The sequence below is a fragment of the Zootoca vivipara genome, chromosome 2 (assembly GCF_963506605.1).
Source record: "Zootoca vivipara chromosome 2, rZooViv1.1, whole genome shotgun sequence".
Classification (NCBI taxonomy): domain Eukaryota; kingdom Metazoa; phylum Chordata; class Lepidosauria; order Squamata; family Lacertidae; genus Zootoca; species Zootoca vivipara.
The window spans coordinates 21,098,493-21,119,202 of record NC_083277.1 but is presented as its reverse complement, the minus strand read 5'-3'; the positions used below and the strand labels follow the sequence as shown (position 1 = coordinate 21,119,202).

The window sequence follows — 20,710 nt, the reverse complement described above, 5'->3', positions numbered from 1 at the left end:
AAAGGGCCTCTAAATGCAAAAATAAATCTGGTTTCCAACATTGTTTTTAAGCTCAGAAAAATGCTTTCATGTTGTCATGTGGTTCAGATATATTCATCACTTTTGGGGCTGTGCCATCATCATCATCATCATCATCATCATAGTGAAAAATGAAAAATAAATGGAGAGAAGAATAGCAGAGTTCATCAGACACCATTTCAAACAGAAATACATTAGCCAATTTATTAAAGTATTAAAATATTATTGACAGATGCAAAAAATGAGGGGGCACAAAGGAGGTGGACAGAATAAGGAAGAATATTTAGGGGGAAAGGGTGTCCGGCTTACCACCATTTGAAGGTAATGTCTGTAGTCCTATACATGCTCACTTCATACCTGCCAAGTTGCTGTCAGAGAAATAAGGGACTAGGCCGGAAGTAGCAGGCCGGAAGTAGCGCTGTCACCATTTTGGAACTGGGCGGAGCATGCTCAGAAGTGACTTTTGATGCTGCTTTGCCCAGTTCCAAAATGGCCATCACGCCAGAAGTCGCACTGCAGCCATTTTGGAACTGGGCAGAGCAGCATCAAAAGTTGCTTCTGAGCATGCTCTGCCCAGTTCCAAAATGGCCGCCACGCCATAATAAACTGGGGGGAAAAAAAAATCCATTTTTTCAGCTAGGAACAGCTGGAAAAACGGGGATTTCCCGGCGAATACGGGAGACTTGGCAGCTATGGCTTACTTGGGAGTAAAGTCCCATTTGTCTCAATGGGGTATTCTACTGAGTAGACATGCATAGACTTGCACTGTAAGTGAAGTAGTACACGCTGCTGTCTAATTTGGGGAGGATTAATAAAAAAAGAGTTCATAGATTTTTCAGTGCTTTCTGTTGAGCAGAAGAAACATGTGCTTTCATTGGTGGGCATAAGACCATTAAGTCCAGAGTCTATTGTTACCTAACCAAACCACTGTGCATCCTGATTTCCAAAAGAGACTTCAACCTGCACAATTTTTTAAACCTGTCTGTCTGTCTGAATCCTTGCTTGTTTTGCTCCGTAGGAGTAACTGCAGGGGATATTGGTCCCAAAATGAGCTTTGAAAATGTTGACAATGGCTTTCTCTTGCTGAAGAATGTTCGGATTCCAAGGGAAAACATGCTGGCTAAGTTCTCTCAGGTACACTTGGCTGTGGGTATTAAACAGGTTTAATCAGTTGCGCCATAGCAAAGGCCTCTGGTTATCCTCTCGTGTGGAATTTCACATGGAATCTATCAGGTGGCAAAGACAGAATGTCAAGAATCTTCATGAACTTTCATTCTCTTATTTCATTTTTTTAAAGAGAGACTAGTCCTCATGGTGATCAAGGAATGTTTGAAAACAGTGCTTTTTCAGGGTTTTTTGGTTGTTTTTTAAAAAAATGAGGGGCCAGTAGTCATATTTTGATAATAGCACAAAATGGCTGCCATGGGCAGCAAAAAAAGAGGTGACAGAGAAACCGGTGACAGGGGTTAAAAAAAAAACATTGTCTGGAAGACATTTGCAGCACCTGTATATGCTTCAGAGTTCTGAGTCCTGGACTTAGATTTTGCTTCTGCTAACACACACCTTTTCCCCCCCACAATTTCCAGGTCCTGCCGGATGGCCGGTATATGAAAAAAGGATCTGCAAAAATTAACTACCTTACTATGATTGTGGTTCGTGTCCTCATGCTTCAGAATGAAATTGTCCCCAATCTGATGATGGCTTGCACCATTGCAATCCGATATTCCGCAGTGCGCCGGCAGTCTGAGTTAAAGCCCGGGTATGGCAGGAAAGGAGGGCCTGGCTCCAGGCAGGGGTGCATTAATGCCCTGCTCCTCTGTTGACTATTATTGTTGTTGTTGTTGTTGTTGCTTTCCTCTTTTCTTACCAACTCTCGGTGTTCCAGCCAGTAATCCCCACCCCACCCCTTTTTTGCTTGATACATCTACTTAAACTCTTAAGCAAGCAGATGAATTTAAGATAAGATATAAGATATAAGATATCTTTATTGTCATTGTCCCCTTGCGGGAACAACGAAATTACTCTGTTGCTACATCCACTCAGATAAAGCATTCCGCATAATCCAAAATTACAAAAACCTGATTAAAAACAGTAAATATAATACAAAATAACAAGTAAAATAAGATGACTTCAAAGTCCAGGCTTTCCATTTAAGGCCAAAATCGCTCTAGAGAAGAAACTGTTCCTGAGACGGCTCGTTCTTGCCTGCATTGTTCTATATCTCCATCCCGATGGCAGGAGCTGAAAGAAATGGTGACCAGGGTGCGTTGGATCTCTTGATATATCTAGTGCTTTTCTATGGCACCTGGTGGTGTAAATTTGTTCTAAGGTGGAGAGTGAGCAGCCAATAATGCTCTCTGCTGTTTTAATAATTCTACACAGCCCTGCTCTGTCCTGAGAAGTACAGCTTCCGTACCACACACATAAACTGTACGTGAGCACGCTCTGTATGGCACAGTGATAGAAGGCAAGCAGCAGCTTTTGTGGAAGATGGTTTTTCCTTAAAATTCTCAAAAAATACAGTCTCTGCTGCGCCTTCTTCACAAGCCCCCTTGTATTAACACTCCAGGACAGATCCTCCTGTAACTCAATGCCTAGAAATCTAAACGTCGTTACCCTCGCCACACAAATTCCGTCAATCAAAAGTGGCTGGACCTCGTTCTTCTGTCTCTTAAAATCCACCACAAGCTCCTTAGTTTTCTTTGTATTTATGAGCAAGTTGTTGACTCTGCACCACTCTGTCAGCCGCTCCACCTCATCTCTATACTCAGTTTCACGCTCCTTATTTGCAAATGTTGAAGAGGCAGTGAAGCTGATGAATCCAGGAGTGGGGTGGGGGCTGAAAAAAGGGGGGTTGGGAGACTAGTGTGAGGGACCGGGTGCCCCAAGGGTACTTTGGATTCGGGAGGTTCTGAACGCTGCTTCCCATACAGTTGGGGTGACCGTGTCTCTTTGTCTCAATATGTTCTTCCTCCTTCTGTGACCACAGATACCTGGCTGTGTGTTCAGGTTGGCTCGGAATTTATTTCCGGTCAGGAAAGACAAATAGGGGGAACCCTGGATTCTGTGTGTGTGCATTACGGCTGTCGAAAACAAGCCTTTGTTTAAATCTGGTTCTCTACCATTATCTTTATTTTAAAGGTGTTGGAATGTGCAGGTGTACTGCAGACCTCTATGTATTTTGACAAGGGATGTTGCCTGGAATGGCTGCCATTTGGCAAAGGAAGGGAGGAAGCGCTTTTGGACCAGTGGGACTCATTTCTGTGGCTTCCACTCGCACCAAAACTTACTTGAATCAGCCCCTCTACCTGCTGCATGGCCTCCGCTGGCCCCCTAAGCTAGCCAGGTGGAAAATGCTGTCCTGTTAACATTGGAATAAGATCTCACTGCTAAGCAGGGCCACCTGTGAGTGGATGTTTTTGGGGCGTGTGGTTGGGTCAGTTCGTGAGGCAGAAATTGGCCGCCCTGTGTTGGCTTCCCAGAATGAAAGAGGAAATGCAAAATGGAAACTCCTTCGGGTAAATGGAGGCTATTCATTTGCTGTTCGTTTTGGATAATCTGCGACATTTTCTCCCCCCTCAGTGACCGGGAGGCGAAGATTCTTGACTATCAGACCCAGCAACAGAAACTTCTCCCTCAGCTGGCAACGGCCTATGCCTTTTACTTTGTTGCAAAATACCTGCGGGACTTCTTTGACAGGGGCTACATGGAAACCAAAGAAGGAAAGTTTGACTTGCTCCCTGAGGTAACGTGAAGAAGGATAAGCAATATCCCTTCAGGCCTTCCTTTAGAAACCTTTAAACTTTAAAAGGTGGTTAATAAAATGAACAAATGACCAAAAGAAGAAACCCAGAAGATTTTGAAATCTTTTTTTTTTTTAAAAAAAAGAAGAATCGGGAAAAGGGCTACTTGATACATATATCTGCATTGCTTGATTTGCAGTCGAATGTGTGAGGTGATATTTATCTACATTTAATTTTAAAATATTTACATGCAAAGCCCATCCAAAGCAGTTTACAACAATAACAACCCCCCCATAAAGAATATTAGTAAAAGTGTACTAAAAACAATCCACAAGAATAGAATAAAACAGACTAAGAAAAAGTAACCGTTTATTTTAAAAGTGACACAAGTGGTATGGCTGCTGCAGGCTTTCCCTCCTCAACTGATGTATGGTATTCCCCCCCCCCTTCAACTGACAAACCTGCTTGTAAAAACTTGGCTCTTGGAGCTGATTTTAGATATGCAGGAAAGGCAAGTGCTAAATTCCCTTCGGATTGTGCCGTTTCAAACTCTGGGTGGTGGCAAAGCTGAGTGCCCTCTCCCACATTTCCCAAAATGTGATGTCTCTGCTTTACATTACAAACATACATACTGTCTTGAAATGGTAGGGTTTCAGGGGAGCATGTACTCGGTGCCTTTCCTGTGACTGAATACATGGTAAGTGAATTTTACCTTTGTGGGCCCCTGCAGTTTAAGGGTTTAGTTCATTGCAATGCCTTCCAGGTGCCATTGGACTCCAGCTCCCATCATTCCTGACCATTGACCAAGCTGTCTGGGTATGAGGGGAGCCGGAATCCACCAACATCCAGAAGCCGCCATGTCAGATATTCCCAGTATCATTGTTGTTTAGTCGTTTAGTCGTGTCCGACTCTTCGTGACCCCATGGACCATAGCACGCCAGGCACTCCTGTCTTCCCTGCCTCCCACAGTTTGGTCAAACTCATGTTCATAGCTTTGAGAACACTGTCCAACCATCTCGTCCTCTGCCCTCCCCTTCTCCTTGTGCCCTCCATCTTTCCCAACATCCGGGTCTTTTCCAGGGAGTCTTCTCTTCTCATGAGGTGGCCAAAGTATTGGAGCCTCAGCTTCACGATCTGTCCTTCCAGGGAGCACTCAGGGCTGATTTCCTTCAGAATGGAGAGGTTTGATCTTCTTGCAGTCCATGGGACTCTCAAGAGTCTCCTCCAGCACCATAATTCAAAAGCATCAATTCTTCGGTGATCAGCCTGCTTTATGGTCCAGCTCTCACTTCCATACTATGTGGCTAATTCCATAAATACAAACCAGAGTCACAATCCAGTCAAAATCCAGGCCTCGCTGGTGTCCAGTAAAAGGTCTTAGTTGGTTTTAACTGACTCCCACAGGAATCAACGAAACATGCTTTAGCCACTGTAGAGCACTGTCATGCTTATTCTTTGGCCTGATTGCAAATAAGTTATGTAACCTATCACAAGAATTTAGGACAGGTAACACTCCCGCCGCCATAAAAGATGACCTATGAATTTAAGCTGAGTAGGATGATAGTAGGAAAGGATATAAACCTACAGACATTTCATATGTCGCTGGTCCAGAGATGCCGTTCTGTAGAATGGGAAATGCAGAAGTGTCCTCTCTTAACACTGTTCTTTCTGCCTTAATTCACAGCTTCATGCTCTTGCTTCAGGAATTAAAGTCATCGCTACAGACTACTGCTCGGCCGGAGTCGAGGTTTGTCGGAAGGCCTGTGGGGGGCACGGCTACTCTCTTCTCAGCGGCCTGCCTTCCTTATACACCAGGCAGGTGGCTGGTTGCACCTATGAGGGGGAAAACACTGTCCTCCTCCTGCAGACAGCCAGGTAACCGCACTGAATATCTATCCAAATCTGTGATATGTTTCACAAATGCTTCTGCTCAGAATTTTGTGTGTGTGTGTGTGTGTGTGTGTGTGTGTGTGTGTGTGTGTGAGAGAGAGAGAGAGAGAGAGAGAGAGAGAGTGTTTTAGAAGTCAGCAAGCAGTGAATCTGTGCTTCTACTTGAAACTAGGCAGCCAACGTTGTTGTGTCCCAAGCAACCTCATGCTGATTTATTTAAGGGAGTGCTCGACACTCCAAGATTCTGAAACGACCAGCTCCAAACTCAGCAACTGGAGGAAACTGACACATGTTGCATCCTTTTTCAGGTGTTTACATTTCTCATGTAGAGAACTGTACATTCCAATTCAGGGCACATTCCAATTGCTCGGCGGTCAATGCTGTTGAAGCGTATTTTGCAGCCAACCTTCTGTGAGGGAAGGGAAAAGTTGTCATTTTGGCCAGAACTAAAACCTCTTGCAGGCTCAAGGAACAGGATTTTCAAATTTCAGAAAATGGAAGGATTACATAATTTGGTTGTTGTTGTTGTTGTTGTTGTGCCTGGGGACTAAAATAAGGATTAAGGAAAGATGGTGGTGTGTGAGATGGAGTGGGCCGAAAATCAGGATATGCAGTGCTCAAGTGTGCCAGTGTAATTCTTCTCTCTTCTGCAGACTCTGACTGGCAGAAGAATGAGTGGAAGAACGATTGACAGTGGAGGAATTGAGTCAAATGTTGGGTGGAGCTACGAATGAGTGATAGGCAGATAACACCACTCTAGGATTATCTTTAAAGAAAAGTGGGATTAGAAATCTCTTAAGCGAATTGAGCGTTGATTGGAAAATGACAGTTGACTGACTGCACGAGACAGAGAGAAATGGAGAATGAGATGAAAGAGACAGGCAGACAGAGCAAGCAACTGTAAAAGAGGATAGCTGTTTTTTGAAATACCCTTGAATATTCTGTATGCAATAACTGCTTGTTCTGGATGTTGTGTTCCTTAATTGTCTGCTTAGCATTTAAACTGTATGTGTTCTGGTCTGGGTGGATTCTAAGGTTCATACGTCTCCTCCCACGTGGCTTGTGCAGATGTATTTGGGTAAGAATATGAAGGGAGAGGCCTACTGATGGCAGCAGGTATTTTGCGGGAAGTCTGTACTCAGCGGAGTCTTTGAGTGACTTATCTAGTGACCTCCTGGGGGCGGGCCTTTGTAGGAGACTCTGGAATAGTGATGCTGACAAATATGTTTTCTGTGTCTTCTCCGCAACAAGTAGGGGTGCAAACCCAGCACACTTAAAAAATGCAAGATAGAGTTGCTGAAGATTCTGCAGCAGTGTCAATATCCTGAGATATAGCCATGATGAGGGACGCGGGTGGCGCTGTGGGATAAACCACTGAGCCTAGGGCTTGCCGATCAGAAGGTCAGCGGTTCGAATCCCTGCGACGGGGTGAGCTCCCATTGCTCAGTCCCTAGCAGTTCGAACCTAGCAGTTCGAAAGCACGTCAAAGTGCAAGTAGATAAATAGGTACCGCTACAGCAGGAAGGTAAACAGCGTTTCTGTGTGCTGCTCTGGTTCGCCAGAAGCGGCTTTGTCATGCTGGCCACATTGACCTGGAAGCTGTACGCTGGCTCCCTCGGCCAATAGAGCGAGATGAGTGCCGCAACCCCAGAGTCGGTCACGGCTGGACCTAATGGTCAGGGGTCCCTTTACCTTTACCTAGCCATAATGCATGTTCTTAGATATCTTTCACCCCCTGGCCTGCCTATTAACTATCCTGTTTTCCAGTTATTTGTATCATGAGGCGTAAAGAAACGTTGCCTTATCTGTTGGCCCTGCTTTTTAACCGCTGAGAAATAAGTGTTTGGAAACAAGGTGCATAGTTCAGCAAATGCCTCTGGGATGAGGATGTGGCTCAATTTTCATTTTCTTTGCCATTAGGTTTCTGATAAAGTGCCTTGGGATGGCACAAAGTGGCCAGCCCCTTCCTCCATCAGTTGCTTACCTGACTTCTGAAAGCTTTGGAAAATGCCAAGCCCAGGAAAAGAGAGACTTCCTCAATCCTGACATTTACACGGAAGCTTATAGGCACAGAGCATTCAGGTTGGCACAGAAATGCTGGAACCCAACAGTTTTGCTTGGGTGTTTTTTTTTCAGGGGGTGGGGGCAGATTTCTTGCATGTCCCATCTTAAAGGCACAGGATGATAAACAACAGGAGATCAAATAAGGTGTAATCGTGATCAGGGAAGGCTGTGGGCCAAGTTGTATCAGTCTACACACCTACCTCACGGGGTTGTTTTATGATATTACAATTGCTCCCCCAAACTCCCTTGATGAAGGGCTGATTACATAAGCCCCATTTGAAGGCTGAAAGATACTGTTCCCCGTGAACCCTGAAATTACTAGTTAACTGTTTTTAGAATGCTTTTTAAAATGGTTTATATCAGGGATTCTCGAACTGTAGTCTGTGCACCACCAGTGAACTGGCATGGCTGCATTAAAAACACAGATTATTTTTTAATTGTATTTTTATTGCTTCTTTTGTTTATTATGTTGTATTTTACCTTGTTGCAAATTCAAATCTTTAGGGTGCAAATGGGTAATGCAATAAAAATGCAAGATGAGAGCAAGATGCAAATGTTCTGATGCAGGATAAATTCATCATATTACAGGGGACTTATTTGTAACCTAGAAGCAGGGTAAGAGCTTCTGTGAGGAGAGGCTGGTTTGTGTGCATATTGCCCGAGCTATACATTCGGCAAAACAGGGTGGTAGGAGGGATTGCCATCACTTTAGGCCACATGACTTTTTGAGGGGGGGGGAAGCTCCAACATTTTTTTAAGAGCTGTTTTAATTTGCAGGGAGTTGTTTTCGTGCTTTACATCATGGACCATTCAAAACTGGTGAAGACACCTGCGTGATACAGTCCAGATTTCTGCAACCTTCATTCTCCTCCATGTGCAGACCAGACCTTTGTCTCTGCCATTTAGGGGCATTTTTTTTAAAAAATAGCCATAAATATTTGCAAAATTGTTGACAGTTTTTTTGGTGTCTATAGTAGTTACTGAAGGAGCGTCTCCACCCCCATCATTCTGCCTGGATACGGGAGTTCCAGCTCCAAGGGCCTTCTGGCGGTTCCCTCACTGCAAGAAGTGAGGTTACAGAGAACCAGGCAGAGGGCCTTCTCGGTGGTGGCACCCGCCCTGTGGAACGCCCTCCCATCAGATGTCAAGGAAATAAACAACTACGGCATCTGACTTTTAGAAGACATCTGAAGGAAGCCCTGTTTAGGGGAGTTTTTAATGTTTGATGTTTTGTCGTGTTTTTAATATTCTGTTGGGAGCCACCCAGAGTGGCTGGGGAAACCCAGCCGGATGAGCGGGGTATAAATAACAAATTATTATTATTATTTTAATCTTTCCCTATAGAGTTGCAAGAAACGCAGCTGTCAAACTCCAGGGTCTTGTTCAGCAGGGAATGGCACAGCACGACGCTTGGAACAGGTGCTCCGTCCAACTTGCCCAGGCTGCCATGGTTGGTAAAAACTTTGTAGCTTCACCCACTACTGGCTCTTCTGCCAGGAATCCTGTCTCCCAAACTGCACTTGAAAAGCTAAGCCAATAATAATAATAATAATAATAATAATAATAATAATAATAAACAGTACATCATATTGTGTTGCATCCAGATCCCATTTTTTAAAAACCCTGTTTTGTATAAGAACATGATACTGATGTTTCTAGGTCTAAATCTAAACAGTACCTTGTTAAAGGAGGAGTGGCTAACCTTTGACCCTCAAGATCTTGCTGGACTTCATCTCCCATAATCCCTGGCGACTGATCATTCTGGCCAGGACTGATAGGAGTTAGAATCCAGCAAACTCTGGGGGAGTCTTTTCGTAAACCGCTTTGAGGTGGGTTTTAAAAAAACAAAAACAACAATCCAGTAGTCTATACATTTTATGAAACGGATAAATAAAAGCAACCTTACATGGAGATGCCAAGGATTGAACCGGGGGCCCTCAGGTGATCTTCCCCCCGAGCTACGACTTTCCCTAAGTGTGTGTGTGTGATGATGAACTGTAGAAAGAACCAGCGAGAGATCATTTTGTCTCACTGTGAATCATTTCGGGACTTTCTGCTGTGGAAAGCGATGCATAAATTCAGTCCACCTCACCCAGCTCATGATTTAAGAGTTGTGGAAGCAGGACTCTGCAATGGACAGAGTAATGGAGTGGAGGTTTTGGGAAAGAAGCGAGGAAGGGATTTGCAGCCTCATGCCTTTGCTCCTGGCCTCTGCTTTGCTGTGGAAACACAGCCCCCAGCATAGCTGCCAAGATATCCCTTTTTTTAAGGGATTTTCCCTTATGCTGAATAGGCTTCCTCGCGAGAAAAGGGAAAACTTGGCAGCTATGGCCCCCAGTCATGTTGGGGCATATTGGAGAGAATCAGCTCCCACTCAGCTGGGGGCTGAGTCTGAAGGGCACTGCAGTCACCTTGATATTGGGGTCATATCTACACCATGCATTTAAACCCCCTCTTCCCCCAAATAAACCTGGGATCTGCCGTATGCTGAGAGTTGTTAGGAGACCTCTCACAGAGCCATAACGGTGCTTTAAATGAACGGTGTGGGTGTGACCTCTAACAATAGGGTTGCCAGACTCAATAGAGGACAGGACTTCTGCGCCTTTAATTGCCCTGCTCTCTTCTGAGTCTGGAAACCTTAAAGAGAAACCAGCAGACCCTTTGTTTAATTTCCAAGCAAAGGGTCTGCTGGTTTCTCTTTAAGGTTTCCAGACTCAAAAGAGAGCAGGGCAATTAAAGGCACAGAACTCCTGCCCTCTATTGAGTCTGGCAATCCTATCTAAAAATTAGGCTAGAGACAATTCCTGGCAGCTGTGACCTTGAAATGAGAAAGCATATAGCCCAGGAATGGAACCTAGTTCCACAATGCCACCGCTTCCCCCCCCCCCCCCCAAGGCGAGTTATCGCACAGAGGTGAATGGTGCTTGCTTCTAGCTGTTTTTACTTTGCCAGGCTCACATCCAATACATCGTGGTGGAAAAATTTGTCAAAGCGTTGGAGACATTTGGAAAAGAGGTTGCCATCCAGAGGGTCCTTAAGCATCTCTGCGACCTCTATGCCCTGCATGGGATTTTCTCTGACTTGGGAGACTTTGTGCAGGATGGCTACCTTTCTACAAAGCAAACCGACATGGTGACCGAATCGTACCTGGATCTCCTGGCTGTCGTTCGGTGAGGTTATTCTCCTTTTCTGCTAAGGGCTTAATGCGGTTGGTTCCATGTTTGGAACATACTTTGTGTTGTAACAGTCATTAAACAATACTGTATATGAAACTAGCAATCTGCCCATCATTAGGATGGGTGAAGAGGGGAACTTGCAGGACTACAATTCCCAGAGTTCCTTGGAAGAGGGATGGAATGTTTAAGCATTCTGAGAATTGTAGCTCCTAATATCTGTCAGCATCCTTAAGAAACTACAGTTCCCAGGGTCCTTTGAGGCGTGGATAGCTGTTCAAGTGGTTTAGGAGTGCTTTAAACGTATGTGTCCTTCATCAGTTTGGTGTGCTTGAATGGCATTGAAGCTACAAAGCCATTATTTACCCTTCAAACAGAAAATGTCTCTTCGACCTTTTGGTCAGTTTCCTACTCTGATGACGTCTCTTGTGGCTTATCAAGATCTTGTCTGTTTTTAATATAAAAAAAATCAGATAAAGATATTGCAATAAGTGTTGCGTTCCTGCCGGCTCTGAAATTTTGAAAAGCACAGAAGCCGCGACCTCTCCGTTTCCCAACGGAAATGGACGCATCAGCGCTCTCGGGTGGTTTTGATTCAAAATCAGCTGCGTGGGCTTTTTAAAGAAGTCGGAAATATTTACTCCAAAGACTTTTATCAAATCAGTTTCAATAAGGACTATGATGTCGTGACTTCACCACAAAGCGTAAAGGCATTAAAAGATAAAGCTATGTTAGCATGCCATTAACGGATTATCTTGGCTGAATTGAAATTAAAGAGACCAGCTCCGAGGGCCTTCTGGCGGTTCCCTCACTGGCAAGTAGTGAGGTTACAGGGAACCAGGCAGAGGGCCTTCTCGGTAGTGGTGCCCACCCTGTGGAACGCCCTCCCATCAGATGTCAAGGCAATAAACTTTACTTTGAAAAGACATCGGAAGGCAGCCCTGTTTAGGGATGTTATTAATGTTTAATGCTGTATTGTGTTTTTAATATTCGGTTGGGAGCCGCCCAGATAATAATAATAGATTATTATTATTATTATTATTATTATTTCTTAATCTTAACAGATAGATGGCAAAGTAAATTGTTCTGTTGGCTTCCTTGTGAAACTTACATTTTCTTGTTATGTTCAGTTATCCCATTTCATTTGTCTGGGACCACAATATACTGTATCTACCCAGCATAGAATAACACTACAAGGTTTAATCTGGGTTATAAAACCTAAAGCAGCGGGTGGCCCTGCATATCAAAGTGGTATCTTACATACCTAGCTCTGAGAACAGATTTATTTGTGCAATCGATGGACAGATTGACTATCTAGCAACGGAGGTAGAGTAGCCAAAATATGTAAATAAAAAGGCACTAAGGACAGTCTCCTGTCGGATCACCCCACCCACCAGATCTTTTAGCCTGCAATTAGTTCATTTATGAGAGGGGTAGGAAACTTACAGCCATCCTGCTGTGGCTGAATCACAGTTCCCATTATCCCCAACCGTTGGTCCTCCTGGCTGGAGCTGATAGGAATTGGGAGTCCAACAACGCCTGGCAGGCCACAGGCTTGTGCTCCCTGATTTACAATGCCATTTGATCTAGACTACCACAATGCACTTTACATGGAACAGCCCTTGAAGGCTGTTTGAAAACTTCACTCAAGTAGCCAGCGCAGGGCCATCCGGATTTTACAGACTACAAGTTTACCTTGTTCTTAATGACTATGGGAACAAAAGAGTAAGGACCTCGCTCCAGTTTTGGCTTACTTGCACTGCCTGCCAATTTGCTTGCAGTCCAGTTCAGGATCCTGGCACTTCCTTCTAAGCTGTAAATGTTCTAGGTCCTGCTTTAAAAAGGGGGGCTCCCTCTGTCTTTGTCTTCATTAGCCAAATTATCAGTGTTGCAGCCCTGCTCTTACTGTAGTAGGATATTGCTAGAATTGTGGAGTTGGAAGGGGACCCCGAGGGACATCTAGTCCAAGCCCTTGAAATGCAGGAATCTCAGCTAGATCATCCAGGACAGATGGCCATCCAACCTCAGCTTACAAACCTCCAATGAAGGAGAGTCCACCACCTCCCAAGGGAGACTGTTCCACTGTTGAACAGCTCTTACTGTCAGAAAGTTCTTCTTTGTGATATTTAGACGGAACCTCCTTTCTTGTAACTTGAAGCCATTGGTTCGAGTCCTACCTTCCAGAGCAGGAGAAAACAAGCTTGCCCCATCTTCCATGTGACACCCCTTTAGATATTTGAAGATGGCTATCATATCCCCTCTCAGGCTCCTTCCCCCCCCCCCCGCCAGACTAAATATACCCAGCTCCTTCAACATTTTCTCATTGACTTATGATCCATTTGGTTGCCCTCCTGTACACACATTGCAGCTTGTCAATATCCTCCTTAAATTGTGGTGCCCAGAACTGGACAAAGTTAATGTTTATGCTGCCAAAGGAACAAAAAAAACCTTTCTGGCGCTTCTAGGGTGAAGAGCAAGTATTAAGGGTTTTTATTTGGTTTTGTATTGGAGTAGAAATTGTGACTCGTATATTGGAGCTCATTAAGTTTCCTTTGCTCTGTTTCAGGAAAGATGCTGTGCCCTTAGTGGATGCATTTGATTTCTCAGACGCAAATTTAAATTCAGCCATTGGCTGCTATGACGGTCAAGCCTATCAGAGGCTTTACGAGTGGGCCAAGAAGTCACCAACCAATCACCAGGTGAGAACAGTGCATGCCAAAGTCAACAGGCAGCCAGACAACTTAAAGGAGTGGCCTACCTGTGCTTCCCCCTTTAACGTGAATTGTCATGCTGCACTAGAGCAGGGCAAAGCCTGCTTTCAATATCGAGTCGAAATATTATGGAAAGCACATTTGTGTTTAAGCTATGCAGATGGAGCACAAATTAAACATTTAAAAATAATTATGAAAAATTGTGGAACGAAATTAAAAGAGATTTAGATATATGGACCAATTTGAAACTATCTTTGCTAGGCCAAATTTCAGTGATAAAAATGAATGTATTGCCAAAAATGTTGTTTTTGTTTCAAGCATTACCTATTGTGGAAAAGCTAGGATGTTTTAAAGAATAGCAAAAAGCATTATCAAGGTTTATATGGCAGGGGAAGAAACCCAGAATTAAATATAAATTATTAACAGATACGAAAGAAAGAGGAGGCTTCTCATTGCCAGATTCAAAACTATATTTTGAAGCCATAGCATTTTGCTGGATGAAAGAATGGTTTCTGCTTGATAATACTGATGTTTTAGGTTTAGAAGGTTTTGACAATGCGTTTGGATGGCATGCATATTTGTGGTATGATAAGATTAAGGTCCATAAAGGTTTTAAATGTCATATTGTAAGAAAATCATTGTTTAATGTTTGGGATAGAGATAAAGATCTGTTAGAAAGAAAAACACCAAGGTGGATTTCACCTTTAGAGGCTAAAGTAAACAAAAAAATAAATATGGAGATCAATTTGCATAACTTAATGCAGCTTAGCGTCCCGCATTGCATAGTTTGGATTCGCATGGTGCAGAATTCTGGACTGTTGTGATTGATTTAGCCCAAAATACAAGCAGCCCTGAGCATCGTAAACAGTAGATGGAACAGGGCAGGGAAGTGTTAACTGGAGCCAAAAAGTGCAGGGGGGGAGTGAGTTTGGGGTGGTTCGGGGCAAGCTTTATTTTTAGGGGAGGGCTGACCGGAGCTTTGGAGAAGGTGGGGGAAATAAGGAGAGTTGAGGGGCGATGTGGCATTAGCAAAAAAAAAAGCTGCAATGAGTGAAAAGAACACAGATCAGCTGATGCACAGAAAGATGGAGAAATAGAAAGAGATGAGAGTTGAGGTACAGTTATATATAAAGGGTTGTGTGCGCTCCACAATGCTGTGCAGAAGGGTGAGGGGGCACACCAAATTTGCTATGGGGCACATTTATTTTTAGGAAAGGCCATTTTCTAGCTCTGGCGACTGCAGGGAAAAGCATGAAAGTACATTGTCAGCATCTAACGATCTTCAACGCCACAGTGGGAGCTTAATAGGACTCCCAGGAGCCAACAGAGTGAGCGTAATTCTCCAAGCTATTCCTTGGATTTCCCCCCCAAGCAGCAAAACCAGAATCACAGGGAAGCCGAAGAGGGGCATAGCTCTTGACTAAAATCAGAGGGAGAAACGGGGCAGCGGTTGTGGGTTTCCTTTAAACCATGATTCAAGAACTGAGGCTAGATTCTGCAAAATAGGAAAATCATCTGCACGATTTGCTTAACTGTGCACTTAACAAAATCCAGGTTTTCTTGCTGCAGAGTTTGGGTTACTCTGGCACAGGTATTAGTAATGTCAGTAAAATACAGGCATGTTTCTCTCTTGCATATTTCCAAGGGAGAACGAGACAGCTCAGTGCAGAGCCCTGCTTATTTGCAAGGCTCGGGAGCCTGACCCTCATGCAGTTGAAAGCTGCATTCCTCCTGAGGGCCTTAGGAGGACACAGCTGACATGCTCCTAGTGGCAGAAAGGAATAAAGAGCAGGAAGAGGCATCAGTAGTCTAAAAGAGCACCATTTAGGAGCTCCAGTGTGGTGTAGTGGTTTGAGTGCTGGACTAGGACCTGGGAGACCAGGGTTCAAATCCCCACTCGGCCACGAAGCTCACTGGGTGACTTTGGGAGACAGTCACTGCCTCTCAGCCTAACCTTCCCCACAGGGTTGTTGTAGGGATTAAAAGAACCACATATGCCACCTTGAGCTCCTTAAGAGAAAAGCAGCCAATAAGTAATAGGCAATTGCTTTGCTAGCAGGTGCAGGAAAGGCTGGTCTTGGCAAAATAATGTTCAGCACTTTGTTGCTGTTTAGTCGTTTAGTCGTGTCCGACTCTTCGTGACCCCATGGACCAGAGCACGCCAGGCACTCCTGTCTTCCACTGCCACCTGCAGTTTGGTCAGACTCATGTTGGTAGCTTCGAGAACACTGTCCAACCATCTCGTCCTCTGTCGTCCCCTTCTCCTTGTTTGTGCCCTCATTCTTTCCCAACATCAGGGTCTTTCCCAGGGAGTCTTCTCTTCTCATGAGGTGGCCAAAGTATTGGAGCCTCAGCTTCAGGATCTGTCCTTCCAGTGAGCACTCAGGGCTGATTTCCTTCAGAATGGATAGGTTTGGTCTTCTTGCAGTCCATGGGACTCTCAAGAGTCTCCTCCAGCACCATAATTCGAAAGCATCAATTCTTCGGCGATCAGCCTTCTTTATGGTCCAGCTCTCACTTCCATACATCACTACTGGGAAAACCATAGCTTTAACTATACAGACCTTTGTTGGCAAGGTGATGTATCTGCTTTTTAAGATGCTGTCATCACTTTTCTCCCAAGTAGCAGGCGTCTTTTAATTATGTGACTGCTGTCACCATCTGCAGTGATCGTGGAACCTAAGAAAGTAAAATCTCTCACTGCCTCCATTTCTTCTCCTTCTATTTGCCAGGAGGTGATGGGACCAGTGGCCAAGATCTTGGTTTTTTTTATGTTGAGCTTCAAACCATATTTTGCGCTCTCCTCTTTCACCCTCTTTAAGAGGTTCTTTAATTCCTCCTCAGCACTTAGGTAAAGGTAAAGGTAAACGGACCCCTGACCATTAGTTCCAGTAGTGACCGACTCTGGGGTTGCGCGCTCATCTCACATTATTGGCCGGGGGAGCCGGCGTACAGCTTCCAGGTCATGTGGCCAGCATGACAAAGCCGCTTCTGGCGAACCAGAGCAGCACATGGAAACGCAGTTTACCTTCCCGCTGTAGCGGTTCCTTTTTATCTACTTTCATTTTGACGTGCTTTCGAACTGCTAGGTTGGCAGGAGCTGGGACCAAGCAACGGGAGCTCACCCCGTCACAGGGATTCGAACCGCCGACCTTCTGATCAGCAAGCCCTAGGCTCAGTGGTTTAACCCACAGCGCCACCTGGGTCCGAGCATTATTAGGTGATGTATGTGGCTTTTATCTTAGCCGCTGCAGGAACACACTACGCATAAGCATATGTCTTCCTACAGCACCTTTTCCAAATATGACCTTCATACTGGTTCCATTGCTGAACTCTGCAGCTGGGCAAGAGCCCATAAGCCCTGCCTTTACCCTGTTCAGTCTTGACACTAAAGAAGGAAGCAACAAGAAGTTGACTCCTCCACAATGGCTTCTGCTTTCTGTCCTGAGTAGCTGACCGTCTATGCGATTGACACTCACTTTCTGTCTCCCCAACAGGACGACCGGATCTTCAAGACGTATTTGAAGCCACTTTTCCAGAACGCCCTGTCCAAGCTGTGAAAGGAGGAAATGAAGCAGAGAAGCAGCTCCTCACCCCCACCCCCGCTGCTCTCAAAGCAACACCGACATTTATTGATTAATGTAAACCCATAAAATGTAGTGGCCGACTGCCTATTGAGTCTTGTCCATCAAAACACTCTCTTGAGTTTTCCTGGCAAGCGGAAGGCAGCCAGCGAATCTGAACAATTCAGACGCCTTTTAACTTCACCAAATAAGCCAAGTTTTGTTTTATTTCGCTGTGCACAGCAGCCCTTGCTGACAAGGTATGTGCCAGTTTTAGGGCTGGGATTGGGGAACCTGTGACCCTCCAGATATGGCTGAACTACAGCTCTCATCATCCTTGACCACTGGCCATGTTGACCGAAGCTAGGAGCGCCACAATTCCCTTCCTTGCTTTAGGATCCGGACCAGGACCAAGGGGGGTAGCAGTTGTACAAAAACCCCTATAGCAACTTTATCGATGGCAGAATTCCGGTGATGGCAGAAGGGATTGCTATGGCTCTTCTCAGGGCCTGGCCACACCCACCTGTCACTCACTTGATGTCATATGACCTCAGGTAAAGCCGCGGCTGCAAAGGAGCAATGGGGAGCATTAGATTGGGGCTCCCAGTTGTTCCTTTTGCAAGCAGGGTTTGCAATGTAAATCTGGAGTGGAATGCAAGCTGCACCATTTCCAAGCAGAGGCATGGAATGGTCCATAATTATGATTCTTGTTTTTAATACTTTCAGGGAAACATAACTATTCTCCAAGTGCCTAACCTGTAAAAAGAAAGAGAAACTCGGAAAGATGCCTTTAAGAACCACCAGAGCCTTAGGATGTAATTGTAGGTCTCTCAAACCCACCTCACAACCTCTAATTTAAAATCTCACTGTGGTGACAGAGCTTGCACTAAATTGAAGATCCTGCAAAGAAAAGACAGGGGTATAGATGTTTTAAATTAAATTTCACACAGGCGCCAGGCTAGCAGAAACACACAAAGCTGAAATTAAGCTAATGATCGAGTTCAACCTGCGTCGCTTCCATTTAATCAGCTTGCGAGAGTGTGCAATTTAGGAAGAGCACTTTTAAGCAAATAATTTGCAATTCAGATGCTTCGAAGTGGGGAAGGGATGCAAGTTCATTCCCTGCCTATAAAAGGAACAATGGCTCCGTCCACGGTACCTCTGCTAACCTACCACAGTGAATTGTTATTAGGTTAAAATGTGGGGGGAAGCCATGTATGTCATGTGAAGCTCCTTGAAGGAAGCAGGGGATACATATGTATCTCGCCTTTTTTTTAGCGATAGACTACTACAGTGCACCCCATGTGGGGCTTACCTTGAAGACTTTGCAAAAGCTACTGCTGCTGCCAGGTAAGAACATGGGGCAGCAAGAGGGGCTCGTGTTTCACCTATCCTTAAAGCACTGCATGGGCTGCCTATGAGCTAACTGCGCCCGATTCAAGGGATCGGCACAAAACCCCAAGTGGCTTGATATAAGCGTGGTACTTAAAATTTAAGTGCCTTCCTCAGTTTCTGTCAGTTTAGGCTTTGAGATGGCAAAGCTGTGCTTGTGGTCCTTTGGAGAGACGTGGGCCGTGGGGCCGTGATGCAAAGCAGAGACTTCTTGGTGGTGTCTCCCTGGTTGAGGAATTCCATCCTGGTGGAAAAGTGGCTCACCACCACCACCACCACACATGCTGTTATCATTCTTGAAAACTTAGAACATAAGTTTCTACACGGCTGGACTGACTGCAGTTCAGCAGTCTAGGTCTGTTGAATTGTATTTCATTGTTGATAAGGGTTTTGTGGTTTTATGCATATTTTATTTTTATGATTATTGTGCAGCACTTTGAGCTCCTACCCCCGGGGGGGGGGGGGAGTGGCTGAGGAACAAAGAACAATAAATAATGATCTTGTGAATAAATTAAAGGAGCGCAGTAAAGGAATGGGGAAAGTCCTCTGCTGGCGTTAAAGAGCAAGAGGCTGCATGTGTGACTGTGGTTAGAACATCAAAACTAGGACCGAGGAGTCTTGGATTCAAATCTACACTCAGCCCTGCAGCTCATCTGGTGATCCTTGAGCTGTCACCTTCCCTCATCCCAAGCTGCTTCATTTGTTGTTGGGGTAGAATGCACAGGGGGTGGGGGCAAAGAACAATGGAGCCCTGAAGTCGGGGAGAAGAGGCACAGAATAAAAAGGTAATATCCTCAAGCTGAGGTGAAGACGGAAGGAGGGATCATAACAGCTTGACAAAAGGCCACCTAATGAGTTTGTAATCGAACTACAAGTTGAATAGAGCATTTGTTTCCTCACACATAGCAGTTATGCTGTACCTGTAGCTCATTCGCAAGAATAATACGCTACCAATGTAGCTCCAGGGCATCCTTGAGATTGGTACTTTAAACAAAAAGAGTCATTTGCAAGTAAAGCTGTTGCCCTTGTATAGTTTCCTTCGGAATCCAAGAGGTGATGGGTCTATCTTCCTTCCCCACACTATGTTCTATTTTTAAATGGCGCCGCTTAATTTTTATTTTTAAGATTCTGCTATTTGTACGTCGAGCAATTCTAGCCATTGCAAATAAAAACGTGTGGTGCCACATTGTCTTATTGAAACTATTGGTGTTGTTGGTTTGTCAATGGATAAATATATGAGGGGGAGAACAGCTTTTTGGGAGGGACGCAGAATTTATTGGTGCTGGAACCCTCCAAATCTGCTGCTAACTGGATTGAAATGCTGGAAAGGGTTTGAGTAAAGAATCAAGCGAACCTTAGATCAGTGTTTCCCAACCTTGTGCCTCCAGATGTTTTGGGACTACAACTCCCATCATCCCTAGCTAGCAAGACCAGTGGTCAGGAATGATGGGAATTGTAGTCCGAAAACAGCTGGAGGCACAAGGTTGGGAAACACTGCCTTAGATGAAGCTAGCAGGGCCTCTGCTTGACGTTTAGAAATATTTTTAGCCTTCAGTTGAGTTTTGCAGGCCTCCAATGTCTTCAGAATTCCGCATTTCCCCCTCTTGCATTCCACCTTCTGGGATTATTTTATTTGGGAGAGTTTGGTAAAACGGCTAGCCATGCAGGTCACTGAAACAGCCTCTTACTTATCGCAGTCGCCTCACAAAATTAATGAGCCTATTTTGTAGTAACCAGGCAGCTGTTGCAAAGCAGAGGGCAGGCAAGCTATTTCACTTTTGTAGTGAAACACATTAACAACCCTCTGCCACTATTCCGGCAACTCCTGCAGCCAGGCTGGTGCCAAAGGAATTGCTCTGCTTTCCTTTGGACCACATCAGTGAGGCTGAGAGGGTGGTCTTGTTGTCTGGGTAGCCCAAGACCTCCATACACACTGCCCAGGCTTGCGCCCCGGGAAGGTCATTTATCACCCACCCTTTAAAAAAAAAACTTTCCCGAACGTTTTTGTGCTTTTACTGCTTTCATATAGGCCACTTATATATTTTTTTTTAATTTTTTGGTTCTTTAACTGAGCAGTATGCTTTTAAAAAATAAATAACCAAACACTGTAGGGGAAAACACGCTGGCGCAAGCCTCCTTTATCTGCCAGAGGCAGA

The 20,710-nt window shown here is 44.8% G+C and overlaps 1 protein-coding gene across 2 annotated transcripts in view; it reads left to right on the top strand.

The window, feature by feature from the left end:
- The window catches only part of ACOX2 (acyl-CoA oxidase 2), a 29,731-nt gene extending 9,977 nt beyond the window's left edge, over positions 1-19,754 (top strand). For both annotated transcript variants that reach the window (XM_035106809.2, XM_035106811.2), the window contains exons 7-15: positions 1,037-1,152; positions 1,605-1,777; positions 3,601-3,763; positions 5,446-5,636; positions 7,572-7,733; positions 9,060-9,165; positions 10,668-10,885; positions 13,455-13,587; positions 17,097-19,754. In XM_035106809.2, the coding sequence (XP_034962700.2) occupies positions 1,037-1,152; positions 1,605-1,777; positions 3,601-3,763; positions 5,446-5,636; positions 7,572-7,733; positions 9,060-9,165; positions 10,668-10,885; positions 13,455-13,587; positions 17,097-17,159 (1,325 nt within the window). In that variant the 3' untranslated portion in view covers positions 17,160-19,754. The remainder of the gene's footprint in view (positions 1-1,036; positions 1,153-1,604; positions 1,778-3,600; positions 3,764-5,445; positions 5,637-7,571; positions 7,734-9,059; positions 9,166-10,667; positions 10,886-13,454; positions 13,588-17,096) is intronic.
- Positions 19,755-20,710: the final 956 nt, after the last annotated feature.